At 47.2% G+C, this 25,390-nt stretch overlaps 1 protein-coding gene across 5 annotated transcripts in view; it reads right to left on the reverse strand.

Moving 5' to 3' along the window:
- The window catches only part of LOC149330574 (uncharacterized), a 33,975-nt gene extending 9,061 nt beyond the window's left edge, over positions 1-24,914 (reverse strand). Inside the window, exon 1 of one of the 5 annotated variants that reach the window (XM_089561190.1) lies at positions 24,248-24,914. Coding sequence is in view for 1 of the 5 variants with exons in the window: in XM_089561189.1 (XP_089417315.1) it covers positions 18,257-18,296 (40 nt within the window). In the remaining 4 variants the exon portion in view is untranslated. Of the gene's footprint in view, positions 1-12,509; positions 12,732-18,256; positions 18,794-24,247 lie in introns of those variants that run through there. The other 4 variants (XM_089561192.1, XM_089561189.1, XM_089561194.1 and 1 more) reach the window with 4 other exon arrangements.
- Between the last annotated feature and the right edge of the window lie 476 nt (positions 24,915-25,390).

Here is a 25,390-nt window from a genome sequence, read left to right on the forward strand (position 1 = left end):
CCCTTTTAAATCCCTGGCCCCCGGTCCGAACGGTGAAGGAATTCGAGATGTTACAAGAACCATGACGCGTAGCTGCCATTTGATGTGGTAGAAACGGGCTGCTGGGCTCACAGTGGCCATCCTGGGATTACTAGCTCGTGAACCGCTAGTTAACCACACATATTTGAACAAAACAAGATTTATATTACCTGTGATTGATAGTCACTTCAAGGTAGCTAGAACAACCGATTCAACACCCTTTGATGAACACGCGAGACAGCGTGTTCTATTTGAGACAGAAATAGTAATAGCGCTACAGCAAGCCATACACAAGAAAGACTGACACAGGACATGCGCTGTACTGTGTAAGTCTTGTGTACGTCTTGCTGTAGCGATATTACCATTTCTGTCTCAAATAATGCACCATCTAGGCCAAATTGTCGTTCTCCTAAGCGTGTTCTATACGTGAGTTTGATTAGCAAACGAATTGGTAAATGCTGAAGTGTACAACCAAAACAAAAGTTCACGCCCCTTTTCCGCCTTTCCCTTGCCTTCCCCTCCCTCCCCCCCCCCCCTCCATTTTATCTTCCCGTACTCAAGACGACCGACACAGCGCCCGAAGCCCACAGACGTCTGCCCACGTGACTAAGGATGGTGAATTCCCAGTAGCCTGCAAGCGAAACCGTCAGTGGTCGATTTTCTTTTGCCAGAAGGTGAGCACTTGATACCAAAATGATGATGTCACTGAGCTCTCCGTCAAGACTGACTTCATTCCGCTACTATTGTCAATATTGACCTTATTGAAACGCTTCATGTGATGATCTCCATAACTCCAGTTCTTATTCGTATGAGGCTGATACGATGACCACGATGATGAATTTTACTGGCGCACGGACATCTTTGGCCCAAGAGCTCCTTCCTGGCACTAGGTGTTTTTGCTCTACTCAAGGTGGAGTAAAATCCCGATTTTCCAAGCGTTTAACCCAAGAGACGTCAGGCACCGGGAAAGGGGGAAACATGTGCCTATTTTAGAATATACGAATGAGAGCAATGGTCTCACACTCATCTTTTATTGCGGGTGGCATTGACCAGAAACAAAGAAACGCCTTACATGGCGGTAAATAAGGACCCCAGTTGTGTCTTCCTCGGGCCAGCAGTTGAAAGAGAGAACAATTGTGAATAAAAACAAACACCATTTTTTTCTTCACAGAGAACAGTAGTAAAAGCTTCAATGCGCACTGACGACGTACTTCCATAAACAACTTTTCCGTAGTTATCGTAAATTTTTTCGTCACTCTGAAAGCTATCGCGAATAACAACCGGCTCTTCTGTCTGCCGTCGAAGCTCTTTGGCGTAGTGCCAAAATCAAAGTACAGAGTCGCTCACACTTGTCTAGAGCGCTCGAGCGGTGTGCTGGGGAGCTGATGAAGTCAAATCTTATCGCAGCTGCTTTGCTGGGGGTAAGGCGCTGGTGCCTGTGTGGTGCACATGTCTGTTAGGCTTCTCCCCAGCGCAAGTATTATCAGTGAAAGTCAATGCCTTCTTTAGAATTTCTCATTATTTCCACCGGACGGCACCGCACGAGCGCTCTAGACAAGTGTGATCGACTCTGTACAGTCGCGGCAGCTTCTCTTGTCTGCTTATTTCTCTGTCTTGTAATTGGATAATTCCAGGAAGGTGAATCATGAGCTAACTAACGAATTGCCAGCCCCCTCACATGCTGAGGAGCGCATATCTGATCACGCCTATCAGCACCTCAGTGCCTATCAGCACCTCCTCGGACGTTGCAAGTGTAAAACATTGACAAAGAGCCAGTGTAAGAGTGAAGGTGGGAGATTACTATTCCTTAATTACCTCACAGTGAATTTCTAGCCGCTGACTTACGACACTTGGTCAGCAACCAGCTAGTGGACAACCGTGAACACCAATTCAAAGACATGGTGTGAATGGAAAAGAAACAAATATATTACTGGCAGGACAGTCCGAGTGCCTTGGTGCTGGCTGTCTCTTTTAGGCCCAGGAAGCCCCGTGCTTGAGGCATCAGAATTATACGGATAAACGAAACGTCGAAATTGATACCAACTGCACATGACGTCACTGACATCGTAGGAAATCACCTGGAAGCCGAGCGGAACGCGTATGGAAAGCTTAGAGATCTTCATATATTTTTCTATGTCTTATCAGCTGCGCATTCGCGTAATTAAATTCGCCCCTTTCACTTGGAACGTTTCAGTGGGGACTAGAATTGGAAGCACTTGGGCAGAGCTGCCCACCCTTAAAAAAGCATTTTTTAGCGGGAAACTGTTCATGAACGCAATTTTTTTCATCAAATGTATGACTTCACTATAACAATCAATATATCCGCAGATCATCCGAAGAATATTTCTATTCTATTAACGTTTCTGCTATATCCAAAACGTTTTCATTGGTTTTCTACTCCAGTCTTGACTGTTCGATGTGATCGATGGAAACAATTTAAAAGAAAGACTTTCGCACACATCAGAAGATTGGACAATTATCTTCAACATTTCCACAACAGTGTCTAACAGTTTTTTTTTTCGAAATTTTTGTTCGACAATGTTGGACATCACAGTGTACAAAGCATGCAGTCTTACTGCGAATACAGAAAGATAGTTCCATTCCATCCTTGAGCAAAAGCAATTCCTCTCGGATGTGCGACGCTCACTTTCCCTGAAAAGGAAACTAAAGAATGCCTTTGTTCCGCGCGCATTTGCGTCGATGCCATTCGAGATGGAAATAGCAGCAAAGCACCTCTTTTTCGTTCAGGCCCATAGCCTTCAACGAAAGCGTGACGTGTGCGTACGCCTCCCGGGTCCAGCACTTCGGCGAACCTCCCGAAATTCCCTAGAAAACAATGGCGCGATCTTGTTTTTCCCACAGAACAAACGAAAAACCCAAGCAGGCCCGAACAAGGCCATGCAGGCACGCATTGTTTCCGATTCGAACGAACGAATGAAGGACGGAGCCAAGGAAGGAAGGATGCCATAAGAACAAGCGCTGAGCGTTGTACTTACATGGCTGAGTGACTGGCGAAGCGAATAAAGCAGCCCTCAGCGTAAACATACAAGCCGAGCCGTACTATCCGCCAACGGAAGCTCAGATTTCGAAGCAAGCACGCTTTTTTAGCCTCTGAACGAGACGCGACGGAGGCAAGGAAAAAAAAGGCAGAAGCAAGTAAAACGAACGACAGACAACCCGAAGCGGGTTCGCCTGTAAAGAAAGAGGAAAGAGGAAACGACGGTGGCAGACGTTTTGGAAAAACGAGGAAGGCTGGTTGCTGCTGCTGCTGCCGCAGCAGAAGCAGCAGCAGCAACGCTCACAAACACGGAACAGAACCGAGACGGCGAGGCAAGCGCTAGACGACGCCCAAGGGGGGGAAGCGGCACGTGCAAGAATAGAAGACAAAAAAGAGAAAAAAGGAATAACGCATGGCGCGAGCGGCAGTGTCGTGTCGTGCTCGATCGCACCTGGCGGTGGAGACGGCGGTTGGATGCGGGTTTGGTGTATAGGACGCCAGGGGATGCAGCGATTCTCGTTCCAGAAACGAATAGGAGGGGGGACGTTCAAATAAAGATGGCGTATAGAAGCGACGTACACGGACGCGGTGTTTCGGTGTACTCCGAGGTTCTGGGACTCATGCAGGCTTAAGTAGGTTACTGATTACTAGATAGTTATTCCTTCTTCGGGCTCGGCGGCGCCGTGGAAGCTGTTAGCTGTAATTATGGATCGTTGGAAATAGGCTACGAACTGTTCTGTTAGTCAGTGAGGGGTGGCGGACAGTACGCCCCCTGCCGCCACTGGCGAGAGACTTATGTGTCGCGCGCGCCCGTCGTTACAATTATTAGCTAATTTTGAACTTACCAGGGTGGACGTGCGGGCTAGTTGGTTGTTCATGCTTCTTAAAGCGGCACAAAAGAGGCAGATAAGACCGATGTGGACATATGGGGCTGATCGTTCAGTACTAGAAATTTGCGTTAAGGACAGGGTTAATTGGAGAGACATGGGAGAGGCCTTTGCCCTGCAGTGGGTGTAGTCAGGCTGATGATGATGATATATATATATATATATATATATATATATATATATATATATATATATATATATATATATATATATATATATATATATATATATACACACACATATATATATAGAGAGAGAGAGAGTCTTCTCGACTTTTCAAAAAGATCGGTCCTCCGATCGTAACGTTGAGTGAAATAAATGTTTTCCTTAACGAAGCGTATACGTCGCCATATATACATATGGTACCTACTCTCATCTGTCATTTGTCACGTATCAAGCCACGTGCGTGTGTATATATATATATATATATATATATATATATATATATATATATATATATATATATATATATATATATATATATATATAGGAGGACGATCCTCCGTCCGAAACTGTTGGTAATAAACGAAGATAGTCGGAAAGTTGTGACCCCTTCATTCTACAAGTTACAAGTCTTCCTGGCCCATTGAACGATGAGACCTGCTACTATAAATATTTATATATATATATATATATATACACGCAAGCAAGAAAACTGGTACTAATGTCCTCTTGCACGCTATGCACTGTACGCATGGTCCCTCCCTAATAACACAAGAGAAGGGCTGCTGCGGCAGGGGTCACTCAGAGCTACGATCCTTTACGCTTCAGTGAATGACAGATTAAGGGAACACAAAAACAATGTGGCCAAATCCCAGGACGGCAACCTGCCGCTTCACTGCTCTGAATGCACAAAGAGACGAGAAAAAGAGTGCGAACCTATGTTCCATTAACGCGGAAACTGCAAAAGAAGCGACGACCTTACCATGAGGTAAATCATTCAAGCACAAAGGGTCGTAGCTCTGCATCAAGCTCTGCATAGCTCTGCAATATATTCATTTATGATAAGATTTCCCTGTGAGAATCAATATATCCGGCGATCTCCCCTCTGGAAGCTTGCATTTTTTTTTTCTTTTGCTACCAACGTTTTTGCTGCCGTCAAAAACGTCCCCCATCTAGCTTTCTTTGGCACTTTGGCGGTGCGAGTGATGGAACGAAGTTCAAAAGAAAAATTTTGCTACGAAAAGGAAGAATCAACCATTGCCTTCAGTATTGAGATAAGAGTACCTTAGAAAACTCCAATATTCAAAAATGTTCTCCTCGCATGCTGGGCATTAGTTAAGCAGTAACTGCTGACGGACAACAATGTGAGTAACGCACAAAGCAAGCGTGACGAGTAGGAGTGACAGGTAACGGTAGAGGGCGGGTGGGCACAAGAAGTGGACAAGAATGACGCGTAATTGACAGGTAAATGACGGGTAAAATAAGCAAGAGTTAGGGTGAAGAATAGCTAACGTAATACATAGTGAACGAGCATGTTTTCGTTATCTTCTTTTAAGAAAAAAACTCATTCACCTAGGCATGATAACAATACCAGGGCCACGTAGCAGGAGTGGCAGCTAGATGTAATCAAGACATTAAAAAATAACAGTATCCTAGGCGACTTGAACAAACTTAATGCTGTTAGGAGTCGTGTGGCCTAGTCTGCAGCATTTTTTTCCTTCTGCAAATTTTGTTAATAAGTGCAGACTAATTAGCTAACTTCAGAAATTCAGAATTTAGGTGAATAGTCTTTATTGGTCAACTAAATTTGCAGATAAAAAAAAAGAACTTAAGCGACACGACTTCTAACTGCAGTCATCAGTGCCGTTGGGGGGCGCTCAGACGGGTGCCTAGTAAAAGCCGCCTTTTGTAAAAAGAAAAAAAAACTTGATGACGGTTAGCACGGATACCTGCTATATAGCTCTGCAGGAAAATATCGCACAGGATGGTGATGAAATGCTTCATTTGATCTTTAGATTCCACACTTACTACACATGTTTAAGTGCCTACGTAAGTTTCCCACAAGCAAATGTCTGCCCTGTTTGACGTTCCAAAATAACAGCCTAAAGCACTGAGCGAGCCAACAGTATGTCAGCTTACCATGCAGCGCATTCAGCATTACGTCACTATACAGACTGTTACGTAAGAATGACGTCACATGCAGCCCGCGGCGACAGCATTGTTGCATCATATGATACTAAGCATTATCCTGCATTCCAGTTTACAGTTGCAAGCAGTAAGAACGCTCTTGACAGGTGCGTCTATAATCACGAAAATGCGCGTTGAACGTCAACAGGTTTTCAGTGGAGCTGCTTTGGCATACGGGGCAGAGCTGGAAAGCACTTCAGCAAAATTATGCGCGCCAACGGCAGAAAGCGAAGACACCAAACCGCCGGGCGAGAACCAGTCCGGAAGATGGAAAGGCCTTTTCAAATGCGCGCAAGCATGCGTGAAAAAAAAAATGTAAGCAGCAAAACACGGAAGTAGGAAGCACTCGGCAGCCGACCTTTAGCGAGTAATAAAAAAAAAGGATAGAGCGGAACTAAAATGCGAGCATAACTTCGTCGTACCCGAACGCCGCGGTGGAAGGGCGGATGCGATCAGCACCGTAGGATACGCACGACCACGAAAGTCCATCGGCGCAGACCTCTTGCCGCTCCTTGTGCTGCCACCTTTCTTTTTGGATGGGTCTGGTCGTCCCAGACTCGATTCACGGTCAGGCGTGCATCTGGGGAAGGGCTGCTGCTGCTGCCCTTTGCGTAAGACACCGTTCACGATTTTCCGGGCCGCGGCTACGCCCAACACACCCGATGGCGGGCTCACGTTCTTCGGACCAAAAATGCCCCTCCCGGAAGAGAACGATGTGGGAGGGGAGAGCCGAACCGATCTCACGTATTTCTGAGGCGAGTAAGTGGAAGGATAAGCAGCAAATAGCCGAGGCGAAAAACTTTTTCCCGGTACGTACAGCTGTTGTATTGAATGCTCAGACAAGGCCAATGAGTTCTGGTAAATTGGTAAATTGGCTTTTGGGGAAATGAAATGGCGCATTATCTGTCTCACATATCTCGGCGGACTCCTGAACCGCGCCGTAAGGGAAGGGAGGAAAGTAGGAGTGAAAGAAGAAAGAGAGAAAGAGGTGCCGTAGAGGAGGTCTCCGGAATAATTTAGACCACCTGGGGATCTTTAACGTGCACTGCATTCTGTTGTTATTCTTTTAGTTTGGGGTGGTGCTGTTGTCGTCGTCGTCGTCGTTGTTGTTGTTGTTGTTGTTGTTGTTGTTGTTGTTGTTGTTGTTGTTGTTGTTGTTGTTGTTGTTGTTGTTGTTGTTGTTGTTGTTGTTGTTGTTGTTGTTGTTGTTGTTGTTGTTGTTGTTGTTGTTGTTGTAGCCTCCTCCATTTCGCTTCCAATACTGCATATTGTGTTGGTGAAGTCGATGGTTTGACGGAAACCCGACTGGTCGGGGATGAGCAGTAAACAACAGTTTCGTCTAACGCACTCGGCGAACACACTGAAATCGAGTAACATACCGCAGATTGCAGCGTGTGCATTTTTTTTAAGGAAAGAATCTTTGAAGCCGTTTGTAACTGGAATCCAGGACTACACAGACAACCGAGGCTACAGTTAATTAAAGTGACGGTACCCTTTCTAACCAGCATGCCCGTAGCCCAGGGGACTTTCAAGCGCAAATAGCCAGCCTGTCGCATCTTTATCTGATTGTGAACTATGCTTCCGAGCGGCAGCCGAAACATCAAGAACATTTAATCAGTGGTCGGTATTTCGCCTTCTTCTCCATTCAGTTAGGCAGCACAGAAGACTACGTCAACCATTCCCTCTGCTAGTATGGGCGAGAGATCTTGAAGATTCATATTTCCTTCAAGATATGCTCGCTAACTGCATATAGCGTTTTAAATAGAAGTTAACTGCAGCTCAGCACTGAAAGACCAAAGGACACCTGGCTCGCTTTTCTGTACCGGCAACTAAGACCAACAAATTGAGAAGTCGGCTTGAAATTAAATCCAGGATTGCATTTCGTCTTGTTACTTACTTCAGGCCGAAGTCACCTAATAGCAAACTTCCAAAAGCATTAACCTGGCTATTTCGAAGTACCATACACTCTGCTACGGTGATTGAGTTGACAGTGGAAAAAATGCACAAAACACCACGTAGCACGGAATGGTTAACGCACTCGACACAACGGTCGGGTATTTGCCATGGGACGACGTAACCATACGAAGTTGCACTCAAAGGTTAGCGCACTCGACACAACGGTCGGGTATTTGCTATGGGACGACGTAACCACACGAAGTACCGCCAGAACTTTCACCCTTCACATTCAGACGACTGCTGATTTTAAACATACAGTTGCTATCTGAATCCAAACATATTGCTGCTGAACTAAGCACAACATCTAGCAGCCAGCGATAGAGTACATTGTCTGGGACAATACACTGTTTGCATCAATTGCATTTCGTAGTATACGTTGCCCAGCTGTAGCGGCCTTTCCGCCACTGAACGGAACGATATACACAGCTGATCTCCATCAAACTAGTCTGTTGTCTTCTGACGGCATTCGGGATCCTGTTCTAGGCGTCACCGAGGAACTATGTGTGCCTCGCGTGTCAGAACATGACAAGGCGAGGGGGCGGGGGGTCGACAGAACACCATACCACATTCCCGGTCGCACTACAACAGCCCGGACGGCCGACAGGCTCCATAATTAACGTCGGAACTGGACGACGACCGTTGACCCTGGAGAGACAATACGCTCCCCGTCTACCGATTCAGGCAGGAATGCACGCCGCACGCATTCCAGCCACAGCACCTGCTGCGATTTTCCGAGTCGCCTGTTCAATGAACCAAACGTCGACCGCCATTTTCAGTGCACAAACACTACGCATTCCTAGAGAGACGAGACCGGACTCAAAATGCTCGGGATGCAGGCGATCCTGTCTCTCTCAAAGGAACAATGAAGACTACCTTTATGGAATGAATATGGCATGTATCTAAAGACCATGATGCTATTTTACCGAATTCGGAGCCTTCAGAATATAGAGGAAGTCAGAAAATTAAATACATGCGACACGACCACAGGCCGTTTTCACAAGCACGCTATTTTGAGGCCAAGTACGTTTTCTTTTTGTTCGCGTAAGTTCAGGCTAATCACACGGCCGATCACTTGCAATAGGCGATTCTAGTGCGACGACATCATCGACATGATGGGTTAGGATAGAGTGGCGAGGAGAAAAATAAATTTCAGCCACAAAGTTCTGAACACTAAATATGTAATAAGGGAGGAATTACTCATTGGCATCCACCCAAGCGCAGTCATACGGCCACAAAGGAAAGCTTATACAGCTTCCGCGTAAACTTGGGTGGATGCCAATAAGTTATTTGCTCCCTTATTACAAATTTACTCCATCTTGGGGCATTCCGTTAAGAATTTTACCAGTAAATACATATTTCCTGCGAAACTAACGTCAACAAAGACACAAAAGTACAAACGTTCGAATACTACAAAGAAAAAAACTAAACGTAGATTTGCTAGTGTCCTTCTAAGCATGTACTTCCTGTCCGGCTTATTCGCTCCGATTCTGGGCAGTCGCACATACATTGCTATAGTAGGATAGAAATCAAGAATTCAGCGGCGAATATCCCTGAAAGATTGCCCTCGAGGTTAATCACGTTTCATGTTCCTGGTTAATGAGCGCAATAAAAATACAGATGGTGGAAAAGAAGACGACTACACGACGCAAGCGCTCGTGTCGCCCAGCTAGCCCAGCTTCTCACGCTAACGTAGTCCCATTACACGGAGTCAGTAGACAATCACCTGCTATTTCACTCTAAGGGATTACCGGCGACGTCATGAAAACCGGTTGCCGCCATCGACTGGAGGGTCCTTTTTTAGAGGCTTTCGCCGCTGCTTTCTTGAGTTGTATCAGACTGGTGCGGGCAGGGCAGTTTTATGCGAAGCATATTACTAGAGCTACACTACAGCCCGTAGAGCGCGGCGGTGGAGCTACCATTGGCCTTTAGCGTGACCACGTGACACCACGTCACGTAACAACATGACGTCACAGCAGAGGAGAGATGGGCTGCCGGCTCGCGCGGTCGGCCGCGGCGGTGGAGGCTCCACATCAGAGGCGCGGCGGCTGACCACGTGACAACATGACGTCACAGCAGAGGAGAGATGGGCTGCCGGCTCGCCACGGCGGTGGATGCTCCACATCAGAGGCGCTGCAGCTGACCACGTGACGCTACAGCAGCGGTATAAAGCTGAGCTTGCCTCGCTCTCCGGGCACTTACGAGGCGGCCAGGTGTTGGGATGCCGCCTAGAAGCAGGGCTGATTTGAACGAGAAGCGAAAGCTTCAGCGTGCCACAGAGACCGATGAAGAGCGGGATGAACGTCTGGCTAAGCGGCGTGCTCAATATGCGGCTCGGCGACAACGTTCTACAACAACTGAAGAACAAAGCGAGGAACTTTACCAAGCCTAGCCATCAATATGCTTCGCATCTGACTAGGCTTAACCTTAGCTAAGCCTCAGCCATTTTTTTATTTCTTTTTAAGCCCAAACTAATATCTGTAGACAAGCCATGGTTCCGACGTTCATTACCTTGTGGTAGGACCGTTCCTGCATTCAGTTTTGCAACGCTGATAAGCGACTGTTATAAAAACCTTCAAAAAGTGTTAGCCTTTCAGAGAAGTAAAGCTGCGCTGATATCAACGGCACAGTGTGGTCAGAGACAGCTACAAAGGTACCGCAGTGCTAGCTATCAAGACCGATAGAGCCTCATGTATACGTATACGAGGTCATGCCCCAGAAAGAAAAAGTAATGACTCAGCAAGCTAAATGGGTCTTATCGCTTTCATGAGCACCGCCTGCAAACCCATTTACCTATTGATAATTTTTAAGAGGCAGATATGGACTGACAGGAGCGTCGCAGAAAATGAAGGAATTCTTTGGATGTACCGCCGTGATAACGGACGCTTCAAGTGCCGGCAGCATTTCTGTTGCACTATCTTGCTCAACAGACCTGCTGTACATGGAGATTGGTGCGAGTAGAGCGGCATTACTTTTATTTCCTTCTCCATTCCCCCAACCTAGAATATGTAAATGGTTCTCCAGAGACAGTCGCGAGTGAAGAAGGAGCACCTTGCACAACTGACATTTCCCTGACGTAGCCTTCCGATCGCTGTCAGGAGAGACACTGCATAGCCCCAGACAAACCAATCCTTCGTTGGCGTCAATTCAAGCCAGATGCTTCAAGTCAAGAGGTTCTGCGGTTACAGGGAATATATCACCGGTAGTGCGGAGAAGACAAGCCCCAGTACCCATGGCGATCTATAAACGCAGAACTCTGCCGGCTCGTATAGTCGTTCTGCTGGCGATTCCTTCCCATAGCTCGCGAAAAGTTAAAACAACCCGAGAACCTGCACGCGTCGCAACCTTTGCCAGGGAACAAACTAGTGGGCCGTGTCTTGCAAAGATTATTAATACGAAAGGATTAGGTGGATCGTCGACACGAAAACCTGGCGTCGCCCAAAAAATCGGCGGGGTTACGAAACTCGAGATTGGTAGAAACGGTCTGACGTCATTATGACAAATCAAAATGTGCTCCTCCTCCCTCATCGAAGGCAGCAAAATACGAAATGGCAACCAAAAATAATCACTAATTGTATTCACACTGCACCAACTACAAATGAAAACAATATAATTAAAATCGTACCGGAATGTAATTAGAACAGAACTTGAATATAATTGCAATGCTTTTGCACTACTCGAACGTAAGTTTTTTAGGTGCCCAAAATGATTATTCCTTTGATCCATTGTTTTATCTTGTTGCCGCAAATGAGTCCCGTGTTTGACACCGAGGGCGGATAGTGCAACTGATTGGTAGCCACAGGCAGCAGCCTGAAGCCGCTTGCGGTAGTCTGAAGCCGCAACGGTAGCCTGAAGGCAAGTACCATCTTTGCCAGATAACCACGCAAAGGACGTTTCTTCCCAGCCATATAGTGGAGTCCCTACGGCACTCCTAAATGCCAGAAGGTCTCAAAAGGTGAGGACATCGGTTTTTCGTATCTTACATAGATTCCGGTCCTGAAGACCTTAAGGAGTGCCGTAAGTATTCCGCTACACAACTGAGAAGCAAACCCCATTGCCCGGTTACTTATGGCAGCAAAGATCGTATGTAGACTAAAGTAATATATGGCACTCTGGGAGAGTCGGCGCGTCGAGATATCAATTACAGAGCAACACAAAAAAGGAGATCAGAAACAATAGCACGTGCTGCTGAGCTAGTTGGTCTTCCATGATCTTAGATGAACCAGAGCAAAAAGAGAACGGACAAGTAGAAGAAGGACGTGACATGGGAGGAATGACGACATGGACGGCCACATACGTCCACGTCGTTTTTTCTTCTACTTGTATGTTGTCTCTTCGCGCTGATTCATCAAAGATCATAAGAAAGAAGCAGACACAGGGGCGCTAGCCTGGAGCTAGAGGCTGTAGCCTGAAGCCACAGGTAACGGCCACAAATGGCAGAGTGGTGACAGGAATGCATCGGGAGAGGATCGTTACAAAAAAAAAACTATTCTAATACATGCTAGGCGGCCAGGAAGACGCACCTTACCGTCCTTTGTGGAAATACAAGAGACTGGGTCCGTTATGCGCTTTTCCGACCTGCTTCAGTGAACCGCGATACCGCACTCGGCGTCAGTTTGCCGTCATTTGCTTTTGGAGCAGTGGGAGACCGAAGGATTCCCGCAACGAAATGACTGGTCGAAGCACTCAACGGGGAAAAACCGCGAATAAAGAGCGCGACTGTGAGGATGGGACGCGATGTGCATACGCTCTGAGGCTTCTGGAGATAGCAGCGTACAAGGCACTTGACGCGTTGCTGATCTGCGTACACGAGGTGTCAGACAACGGGAACGTCCGTATCGTTCTCCTCTCTTGACGCTATCAACTCTACCGCATGCGGATTGCGTCGGCGTTGCGCTTGCTCTATCTGTGGAATGTGGAACATCTGATAGTGTGACACGTTCCTAAAGTCCCATTGTTGAGATGAGGATAACAAATAATGTCCGAACCGAGAACATTATGGCTCCCGTTTGCAAGGCTTATCGGAACGGGCTGATTTATAAAGCTATGCGCTGCATCGGCAAATAACTAGCTCGGTGCAGATTGGAAAGGCGCGTGGGACTCGTCGGATCTCAGAGTGGGCAAATACCACAAGCTCCTCAGAAATAGCCAGGTTTTAATTTGTACGCTCCAGAAATATCCGAGGCACGGGTGACTTTAGAGAAATAACCTTATGTGGAACACCCCCTGAGAGAAACGGCACTTTATGTAGTAAAAAGCTCCCATTTCACCTTGTGGACAATGGAACGGTCATCTGGATGCGTCTATACCTCAAGGGTCGTGTGGACCCCGCAGTCGGTGCACTCGAAAGCGAAAGCATGTATGCACGTGGTATCCCATGTATCTCCATTCCAATATCCCTTATTAAACGCTTCAGACTAGTGGCATAGAGTTGACGGACTATGCGCAACAGTGAGTATTGTTTCTAGCAAATGATGATTGGTATCCTCATCAGTGCTCATTCTTCAGTCTGTGTCTGCTTGCTCCTGTTTTTGTATTTTCAAGTAAAGCGTAATGATGATGATGTTGATGAGTACAAAGGCAGTCAAGGCCGCAGAGCATAGAGAAAGGCTGCACGTCGGCACAGGTCGCGAAAATTTGTTACGGGGTGAATTCGCATAAAACGTGCAATAAAATCAGGTGAGCCGTATTGGGTCTCCTAAATTCCGATTACTTAAGAAAAAACATGGCTACCAACCAACTTCCAGACCTTTTCAACGTGGAAATGCATTTGTGCAGAAAAGAACTCGTAGACTATTTTAATGCGGAAATGCATTGTGAGATTCCCACGGGAGCAGGTGGCACACAAAGGACCATATTTTCAACTGAAGATTTAAAGGGGAATATCTGGGACACAATGCACAATCGTATGTATGAATTTACAAAAAAAAAAACGATCTCACATCCAAATAAAACATCATCCTAACAAGCCTACGCTCGTGCCATCGGGAAAAGCATACGCGTATATAGTACACTATGCGTATGTACAGCCAAGGCTCTTAATTGGGCTAGTTGGTTGCTATGCACAGCCTTCGTATGTACAGCCTTCGTCAAAAGTTTACAGCCCAGAAGGTTTGATTATGGGCCACTTTGTACCGATCCTTATGCATTGCCAGCGTTCCAGATCTCTTAAAGTTGAAAGGAACACAGCAAGTTGGAACTAAAAGAGCTCCACAAAACCGTTTAACACTTGCACCTGACCGAAGCAAATCCCCTCGGGCTCTTACTGTCGACGAAGTTTGTCGACTGCACATTTCCTTTCTATCTTCAGCTGAAAGTCAACGCCTTAGCGTCTGTGTAGCCCTCGTCCCCGCTTCTTTATGTTGCGCTATTTCTAGCAGAGATGTGTGCAGCTCACACAAAACGAGGAAAGAAAAAAAAGCAATCTAAGCGGCGACTCTGCTCCTATCATCGGTTTAACAGCCTCCATAATAGTAAGCGTATATGCACGTCGAACGGCAGCCAGGTGTATCTAAAGCGATGAAGTGTCCTCCATACTCCGCACGACGCAGACAAGCAGTCTACATAGGAGCTTCATTCTTGGCTGCTTCTCTATAGCACCAGCAGTCGTTACCCAATTCCGACCGCGCGAGGAGTAATAGTGAGCCACCGAGGCAACAAGGTTGCCCGCTGGCGTCGGGTGTTACGGAAGCCTCGTTATTATGCAGCAGTTGCTCTCGCAGTGGGGAGCGCGCATGCGTGTCGCAATTTCCTTGTTGACTGAAACGGCCAGACCGTATATACATATATATATATATATATATGTACCAGGCTCTCACACACGGACACAGCGTAATGGAAGCCGCCATGAATCACCCCATACCGACCACGCGTAAGCACGAGTCATCCGCAATTTACCGCCTTCCTTCCCCGCTGACCCGTGTGTACTTAAAAGACCGCCTGGAGTATAAAAATGCACGCTATGGAAGAAGCCAGTTTTGCCTCCGGGCGCTGAGGGAGGGGGGTGGAGTCGCGAAACTACTTGTTCCAAAACTCCTCTGCATTCTGAGCTGAGTCGAAGGTGGGCAATATGCGACAAACCGCTCTACGTATGGTCCTCGCGACAAAAGATTATAGCCGGGTGCAACTGAAGAACAAAGCGGCTTCCCAGTCAAAGGACCACCTTCCAGCCAATGGCGTCGGCAGATTCTCATGAATCTGCTAGCGTGGAAGTACAGGGGGTGGCAGATGAAAACGGATAGTCTCCTCCTTCCATGAACGGGGACCCATACAAAATTTTTTTGTACAGTCTATAGAATAGACTTGTCTGTAAAGTCAATAGATTCTCTATAGACAAGCCGTGGAGAACAGTCTGTAGGCAATACAAATGCTATAAACAGTCTATAGACCACCTATAGATTCATGGCCATACACTTTTAGTAGACTTTTGTCTACAGACAGTCTGTAGACTATGAATAGACAAAAGGAAATATATATAGCAAGGCAATAGAGCCTATGAGAAGTCTCTAGACTGTCTATACACTATTTTCTATACACTCCCTGTACACGATCTATATACACTGTCTATATACACTATACACTGTCTATACACTCCCTGCATTGTCACGCTAGCAGTGTCATGAGAATCGGCCGACGCCATTGGCTGGGGGGGGGGGGGGGGGGGGGGTCCCTTGAAGGGGAAAAGCCATTTCGTTCTTGAGTTGTATCCAACTGTTGTGAATTCAACTGGGGCTAATGAATCATTTCCAGTTATTCTCTAATGAAGCAATGATTGCGCTTTGGAAGACTAATGTTAATTAGTGGCCGTGTAGTTTCCTCCAGAGGACGAGTCACTGAAATACTTTCAGTGTTTTCTTCCTCAGGCTGTACATGAGTGAGTCCTAACTCAGAAACGCGAGAAATTGCGAAACCGGGAGAAGAAACGAACGATAACGGGAATGAGGCGGAGCGCTATATATGTCATTAAATTTGGGAAGATCCGGAAAATTTCAGAAAGCCATGAAGGGAACACTCACTATCGTTAAGCCTAAACTACCAACTAGTCCCCAAAGCACTGATAAACTGCTAAGAAACTGAAAGATAAATGTGTACTGCATTGGGGACCGCTACTCCAAATTCCAGAGGCTAACAGATCAACATAACGATTCTGAATGAAATTAGGATAACTAGAAAAGAGAAAGTACAAAAAATACAGAGACTATATATACACTACGCCCTACATCTGCGTAAAAAAGTTTACGCTGTACACTACACACAACAAACCGAAAAAAGCACTCAAGTAACACAGCGTGTGTTAACGTGGACAATCCGTCAGCCCACGGCCCATGCAAACAATGTGACATTTGCTGCGACGCAGATGCAATGACCCTTTCCAGAGCACGGGCGTTCAGAAAGGAAGATTCCGTGTCGCGCTAGGATTCCCCAACCAAGGTTTACTTGGGACATGACCCTCGTCTAGCCTTGGCCGCATCGCGTCCCAAATGCCGCGGATCTCCCTCCCGACTAGGCCAATTGGGCCACGTGCCATCGGCAATTAAGAGTGACGTAAACAGGAGCGCGGCGCTGGCCACGGTATTCCACTCGTACCCATGCCAGGCATGCATCTAGCGAGAAGTGGGGGGATATCGAAAAGGAACCCCCCATCCCCCAATCTTAATTCTCTTAACAGTGCTTTTGGCCCCTTCTTCCTTCGCACATTACCTCGCCCCACCCCCCACCCCCTTTAAGGAAATTCCCTTAGTCCCCTCCCGAAAAAAAAAATGCTGGCCACTTGGCTAACGCATACTATTCCGGTGAACTTGGTTATGGGTGCTCTCAAGATCAGCGTTCAACAACTACGCATGGTTGACATTTTTCTCCTTCGAAAGACGGCGGAAAGTATAGGTATCCTGTTTTTTTTTTTTCGCCTCAGATGTCAATATGAAATATGCACCCACGGTCCGTCTAAATGGGCGTCTCTTTCTGCCAAGTATACGACGTCGTCTCAACAACAATCGAAAAACTGCCGGAACGCAAAAAACGCGAACCGCCATCTTTAGTCCCTTTCTTCGTGTCACCGGACTGCCTGAGTAGCTAATCCGTCGGGAAAAACAAGCGCAGGAGTCGGGCCGAATACGGAAACTGTATTAAGGGGTAGTTAGTGGACCATAGTGAACGGCCTCTTATTTCCTTTCGGCCGCACAAACGGAGCCCTAGTGAGTCCCGATCGCTGTCCATCAACAATGGCATGCTCGTTATCCCTGACGCAACGGAGCCTCCATTGTCCACCGCTTCCAGCCCCGCTTCCTCTGTTCCTTTGTCTGAGGACGTGTTCGCGGGACTTCGTGAGTGACGCACGGGCAATGGAAAGTAAACGCGCCGGAATAAACCGCCGCAGCGAATCACGTGACCGCCATAGAACGCCACCTGTGCCCATGTACACTTCAGACAGCTTCGATGTAGTTGGCGAGACATTACAGCCGGAAATGATCCTGCGATGCCAAAAATTTTGCATCTTTCATTTCTTCACCTCTTTCACGAAAAGAAGAACGAAGTTAGAGCGGAAAGGAATCATTTGCCACGGAAAAATCGGTGGCCTCGAAAAGTCCAGGAAAGCTGGCGAACCAGTGCAGAAAATGCGGACAAAACTTCCTGCCGTAAACTTCAAGCTATGAGCAACAGACGTGAACATCGCGGCTTATCTTAGGAAAAAAATTCCTTACGACCGACAACGGGAGGCAAGGTCGGAGTAATCGCTTGCTTACATATTCCTGTTCAGACGGTTTTAACAGATGAATTACCCCAGACTTCCATCGCAGGCGACAAGCTATGCGCAAATCTTACTGCTGACAGTGCATTCAAATGTTTTTGTACACGACTGAGTGACCTGCGAAACTTGATTAAGTAAAACAACGTAGCTCAGAAGAGCACTACAGTCGGATGTAAGTCAAGAATGAAATAGCAATGCCACTCAAAACAGGCTTCCAGCCAATGGTGTCGACCTGTTTCCATGACGTCGCCTTGCTCCTGACCCGGGCCCTACAGCTGCTAGTGAATGCCAGAAGGTGCAAAGCGGTTGAGCTCCACGTGAGGACTGACGTCATGGCACTACGTCATTAGCTGCCGGTTTACTGAGTTGCGTCCGACCACAGCATAGTAGTCCCAGTAGCCAATGCGCGTTTTACACTTGATGGCCTTTTTGTCCCGGCCAAAATTCCAAACACACGACAGCATTGGTGCCAAGCCAATAAGTACACGAAGAAGCGGTCAGCGTTATTTCTTACAGACCTACCTGGTCCGTAATTAGTGGCCGAACGCGGACTCCCGGGCATCTCCCACAGCTGCACTACAGCGCCGATAAATTTTCACACTCCTCTCACAGCCCTCAGGCATGCTCACGTCGCACTCACCTGCAGCTAGCAGTCGCGATCCATCCGGTCTCGGCGTCTCCCACGCACTATCTATCTCACTCTCTCTTGTCGGGCGGAAATCAAGAAACGCCAACTCTGCGTGCGGTATCTCAGCTTAACGAACCGCGATGGAAAAAGAAGGGGGCATACGGCTACCTTCGAGCTCGCCTCCAGCGCTATGCCGTATCTCCTCGCGCGGTTGCTACGGGGCCCGGCGCAATGTTTAGCAGCTGTCGTGTGTATAGTGCACGGAACCCAGATCGTCGCCAGCACACTCTGCCGGGTGACGTCAATCCTCTCGCTTACGCTCCGTCCCGTGCAGTTGGGTGCAGCGCTGGCGGAACGTAGTGCGGAGAATGCTGTCGCCCGATCAATCAGTGGAGAGAGTAAGGGATCGCATTCAACCGCTTCATCACAGAGCGCGCGGCAAGGAGACGAGCTGTTTTCTTTTTCTGATTTGTTTTGTTTTCTTGTTGTGGTTGCTTTCTCGCTGCCGAAAGAATTTACTTGAAGACACGAAGGACTAAAATTACTACACGTGTCAGTCCTTCGGGGGCTAACTGTGTTCCTGTAACCATTTGACCTTGAGGTAAAACTTGTTACTCCCTTGAGGACTAATTGAAAAGAGATCGTCAGACGCAGTTAGCCTCCCCACGCACTAAACGTTCGTTGCGTTGACTAAGCTGCAGTTAGTCGCAGTTTACTAAGTTGTCCCTTGGAGTGCTGGGCGAAGTTAAATGATATAATTAAATTAAAAAATAACACTCAGATTGACGATGCCTTTGGAAGCATTTGGAAAAGTAGACTAAAAACCAGGCATATAAATCGTAACGCAGAAGACAGCTCTGCCTTCTTCATCACTGTTTAAGTGACTGCTCTATATATAGGCTTCTAACGCAAACAAACACGGACGATTCAAGACTAGAAGAGTCGCCTGTCGATGCTTACTCTTGCTTTGTCTATGTTCCTTTGAGCCAGCGTTAAGCATTCGCTTAATGAAAATAAACTTCACCTCCTTGCAAGCGTTTCCGCAGGGCATCTAACCAGCGGTCCCTTAGTGAACATGAGCGTCAAGAGGACATGATTAAAAGACAACAAGGCTGACTTTGACGATGATAACGGCTCACGGAATTGTTGTTTAGAGTTGTGTGATCATTGTTTTTCATATTACTACGCCCTATGCTCTGCCTGCTGAGTACCGGCTGGCTATCAACAGGCGCTACCATATATCGGCTACCCCCCGCCCCCTCCCCCCGCTTACCAAAGATATGGAGGTAGCGTGCGTCACTTTGGGACAAACAGCTTTCGCTGCCAATAGACCAATATCAACTCGATTGTTTCCCTGGTTTCGAAACTACCGGTGCCTTAGTTGGCGCAGATGCCAACAGCGCGCCACGAGAAATGTTCGTGATGCCGCAGGCATCTGCACACGCAACTACTACGCAACGAAAACTAGCGCCGACGGAAAAAAGGAAGAGCTCGGCTGCACGCAACTAATGAAAAAGGAAGGAGAGGGCATGTATGTGCCGAGCTATAGTATATCCCGGCATGCCATGACAGCGCTCGTATCGTCGGCACTTGCGGCCTCACGCACATATGCGGAGCTCAGCCACCCCCACGCTCAGAGAGCGAATTCCACCGGCGACGGCTACGTCGGCAGCAGCCTATAGCAACGGCACGAGACCCATAGCAACCAAAGCGGCGGATGAGAAGGAGAGCGTGTTGACTGGCGTGGATATGCCTGCCGGTGTGCAATACGTCGGACTGCTGCGCCAGCAGTGCTCTTACTCTTTCTTTTGGTTTCGTTCTGTTCGTTGTCCGGAAAAAGCAGAGGTACACTGCAGGCGACGTGATACGTTTTTCTCTTCTACCCTATCACGTTCTTTCTTTCCTTTGTGTGAGCGCCCGTGTTTGTGTGCGGCGTTCAGTGATGTAGCGACGTGAATGGAACGAAATATAAATATCAATGCGAAAAACAACAGAGAAGATTGCGGAGAAAAAAAAAACACGCCATAGAGGAAACTACATTCATTCACAGCTACAGTTTCCTAAATAGGTGTGTTCCTTTACCGCTCCTTTAGAGCCACGTGAGTATCGCGACCTACGCACGGGAAAGAAATAAGGTGAGAAATGCCCATCGTGCATCACCGAATTCACCAACGCCACCACTCGATTACGGCCAAACATGTTTACTTTGTCCCCGCATATCTCCAATCAAACATATATATATATATATATATATATATATATATATATATATATATATATATATATATATATATATACAGTGCACAACAATCCTGTTATTGCGTTTTCTTTGACCGTTAAACTGCATTAGATTACAGAAAATATTTCTTTATTATCTAGGTGTGGCAGCCCAGATCGCGGCTCATTTGTTTCAAACCCTTCTACTGGTCTTACGATAGTTATCAATGCAATGCTCTTTGTTCTAGATTCGGTATCTGTAGCGAAATGCTCTTATCGCCTAGCGCACTATAGTGTCTCATACAAGGAAAAGATTAGCGCGGCAGGTGCCAGTTGAAATTACTGACATCGAAGGCAACAAATCATGCCTCCAGTGCTTCAACCACAATTCCTCTCCTAGCATTCTTTCTTGTTTTCTGCATACCACCGCTGCGTCATGTTGTCGATCTCATATCGCTCGAGAACGATGACAAACGAAACGGATGCCAACCAGGGGCGATCACACACTGGTCAATGGCTTCGCAAAAGGGTATGTCCAGTATCAGGTTCATTATCCGGTGCAAATCGGATGCCAATTACCTGCTATCCGTGCGTTCCACACAATACAATGGCGTAAACAGCCTCACATTTTCACGTTCACTGATAAACAGAATTGTTCATCGGATGTGTAATGTTGAGGGTCGCTTAAAACAGCTCCTCTTTGCACTGGATTACTGATTCAGGACACTTCGCTGCCATTTGGCCACCTGGGTGGATAAAACTGAACAACTTTCCTCTCAACCACGCTTTATACGTGCAATAAATTTTAAGATGTAATACAATACTTTTATTTTATTTATTTATTTATTCAAATACCCTAAGGGCCCACTGGGGGCATTACATAGTGGGGGGGGGGGGGGGGGGGACAGAGCACAATTTTCAAGGCAAAAAAGCACTTTAGGTGGTTAATACGTCAGGTTGGGAAAGAACATAACAACGTAAAAACTGTTACAAAAAACAAAGAAAAAGAACATACTGGTTTGCAAGTAGGCGCTATAAAAGCAAATCTGGTCACTAAACGCAATGGGATTCCAGATAAGTTAGCAATTCCGACTGAAATAGCGAAAACTGGGTTATGGTAGCGATACTGGAGGGCAACTCATTCCATTCTTTTATTGACGAGGTTAAAGGCGAATTCTTGTACTTTTCCTTCCGAGCGTAATAATACGTGTAATAAATTGTAAGATAATGTAAGATGGTTTCAAGCCCGTGAATTAGAACTGTATTATCGGAACAGAAAGTAGTTGCCAAAAAGTAGTATTACTTTTTTGTCAGTAGAATGGTGTAGTAATCATGTAAAGCTTTCTGCAAGCTCTGCTGTAGAAGATATAAGCGAGACCTGAGCCTTCCTTCCCTCCTCGCTATCCGGAAGGAGACTGAGGTCTTCTAGAGCCGCTCAATAAAGGGCAGAATGAAACGGAACAAAAGCACCCAAATAAAGAACAACAAACATAATCTGTTTGAACACCAGACAGCTGCTCATAGAACAAACAACAGAGAAATGATTTGACTCGGGCGATTGTCACTGCTGTGCTCTTCACCATGAACTCTCGCACCCCATTTGAACAGCTGCTGCTTGAACGACGTCGAGTCGGGATCCATTTTCCCGGTACACCATACTAAGCACGTGGCGGCGAATGAACGGGTTGATTAACGTGTTTAGACCTGTTGAATCTTCCCCTGCCTTCGGACCTAAGTGGTTCACTCGAATGGCAACTTTGGCGGGCCTTATGATTGTAATTAAGCACATAACTATATCACTACAACTACTTTAAGACTTAAAACAACTATACAAGTACTCTGGAGCTTGCATGTAGTCAGGAACCTTTTTCGGAAAGGACCCAATGTAATTTGCTCTACTGAGAAGGGAAGGGCGCTTTACTTTGAATACGTGCCCGTTCTGTACATATGTTCTCACATTCAACTATAACTATAAAAGTTTTCGTCTTTCAGGACCGTAACGCAGAGCAGTGCAAGGGGCAACGGGGCAGAACATGGGCATCACAAGAATTTCGACAAACATCTGGAGCTGTTAGATTTGCTCCTTTACTATGATTTCCTTTACTTTACTATACTATGTGCTGTGCTGCACCTACTACACTGTACGCGACGAGCAGAACGTTCCTTCTCACGTGACTTTGCTACCGTTCACTATGTTTTCACCAACTTCGCCACCGCGACAAGCAAGCACCACAAGCGTTGAACTAGATGTTCGAGTTGCCAGTCTACAGTTTGTATTCTTTGTTTTCTTTTCGGTTTTGGCATTTCTTTATCAGTTCGCGAAATAGACGCCATAGCCGTTCTGTCGCTAACTGTTGTTAGAGCACTGGGGAAGGAAAATAAATCATGGCAAGACTTGGAAGTTCCCCAAATGTTCTTCTGACCAGCTCTTTCAGACAGCTCTACACTTAATTCAGCCGCGCTGGCCTTTTGACGGCACACATGTATAACAAGAGTGTTGACTGCATACGTTGCCCTTCTCGTGTTTGTGCAGCTATTTTGAGGTCATTGCTACATCGCGTTGCGAGACGTCAAAGACCACGCTGAATGGGTGTATTAAAGTTCATAAGTATTCAGCTCAGCTGACCTTGAAACTGTCACTGAGGAAACACTGACCTCGACTGGCTCTCCACAGAGCACTGCTCCCGGAGTAAATAAAGTACAAAAAGAGTTAATTTTACTTTAAAATTTCGCGCGTGCTGCATGACAGAGAGTGACAGCAGATTTCTCTCTCTCTATCAGGTCTTAGTCAGGCTTTTTCATGTGCAATTCTTGTAGTGGGACAGACAGTATAGAGCCTAGCATGCACATGTTTGAGCATTTAAGCGGATACCAGCTCCGCAGGAAATTGTTATCGCGTGCCACGAATTATGCCGAGTACACGTACCAGCTATAATTTCCCCTTTGTTTCCCCGTTTCCATTTTCTTATCCAACAAGGAAAATTGGTTTCAAGTTCAGCGCATGGTTTCCGAGTCGCTCTATGCAGCTGTGTTACGACGCCACTAAAGGAAATATCCATTAGCGAGCATTCGAAAGTACCGTGGTTAGGACACCGATGGCGAATGACGTCGGCGAATGACGTCATGGATCAGACGATAATTAATGGTGTTAGCCAGAAAACAAAAGCCTTAGAAAGTGACAACCCATTTTGCTAAGACCTTCCGCCAAATGAACTTTTCCGCGTCCATCCGTGACATCGTGTTTGCTACCCGACTGTTTGATCCTCGGTTTTCGCTCCTGATCGGCCCAATGCTAAAAGGACGCCGACTATACACCGGAAAAGACGGTCTCGCATTAACGCGCGTCGCGCATTCCTCGGGCCGTGATAGACGCAGAGCGCAGGTAGGGGGGCACCTGTCCTCTATGTTTCCGGACGCACGGAGCGCTCTCTGCTATTGTTGGGACACGCGCGCTGCGCACATGCTGCCTAACCGCCACAGAAACGAAACAACAAAAGCGCAGACGTATCGCGCAGCAAACCCCGACGCCATGACTGGCGGCGCGCAAACGAAAATACAGACAGGCATATACACACTACTCCCGCACGAACGCCAAGGAGGGAAAAAAAAAAAACACAAGAGGGAACGGAGAAAGAGGGAAGTTCTTGATCGATGGAGAAATGACTCACCGTGAAACGCGTGAAGCGCGAAAGAATCTTGGCCGAGCAGACGAAAGTCCTGAAGAGCGAGGCAGACGAAGCAGACGACGACACGAGGACGTTCTTCCTCTCGAAGCCGTCAAGCGAGTTGGCAGCCGTCAGTTCGAATTCAAACAGTTCCAACTGCGCGAGAGACGCGCTTTGCGTGACGCCGACGAAGCGAGGCGGCTAACTCACTCTCTCTTCGGCGATGTTGCTCGTCAAAATAAATGTGCCCTGGTCGAAGAGGGGCGTGGGGGCGCCAGCTACCGTTCGGGCGGCGACACCGGCGACGGTTGCGATGGGGATGACATCAGACGCCTTACCTGGGAACCTAAACTGCGCAGTGGTCGCGAAATCAGGTGCGGAGGCTTCTCTCCGAAACCTGCTCAAGCTCGTCCGAAAGATGGGGGTGTCTCTATAACTTTACCACAAAAGGAGAGCGGTCCATGGAAGAGGAGCAAGTAAAAACAAGGAAACAAAAAATGTGACTCGAATTTTCGCCCACGGACAAACAGAGCGGGAAGCGTGTATAACTACTACGCTACTACGCCGCGCGGCACGAGCGTCGTCTGCGTTGGTACACCGTTGTGTCGTCTGCTAGCACCGCAGGCCGGCGCGCCGAAAAGCGTTGGCGAGCTCTACCACTACACCGCAACGCTGTCCCACGCACAGCGGTTTCGATAGTGTTAGTAGCCGCACTGCCTGTTCACTCTTCACAAAACCATGCACCACACTAGCTGTCCAAATTCAAACACTAATGTGTTTTGCTACAACCTTTTGGTTACAATTATAACTGCTCTTGCTTTAAAATGTTTTTGCAAATCAAATTTTTAGTTTTGATTTGCAACACAGATGGCGCCACAATCTGTAAATATCTCAAATTGAGCATGCGAAATGGTTAGGCAGTGCAGTGGAGTGGAGTCACCGTAAGCACTCGAAGAACTCTGTGTTCACGTGAGCGTGACGTCTCTGTGACGTGTTAGATCACGTGAGAATGATGTCACGACCTCATCACCTCTCCTCCCGCGCCGCTAGCGGCCTTGCACTCGCTTTCGCGATGCTTCGACGTGCCCCAAGCGACCCCCGTGAACGGCGCGTGCTGCCGAGCGGTTTCTGCGGGCTGCCAGTGTT

Source organism: Amblyomma mixtum, chromosome 9 (assembly GCF_055824585.1).
Source record: "Amblyomma mixtum isolate Tamu chromosome 9, ASM5582458v1, whole genome shotgun sequence".
NCBI classification, from domain to species: Eukaryota; Metazoa; Arthropoda; class Arachnida; order Ixodida; family Ixodidae; genus Amblyomma; species Amblyomma mixtum.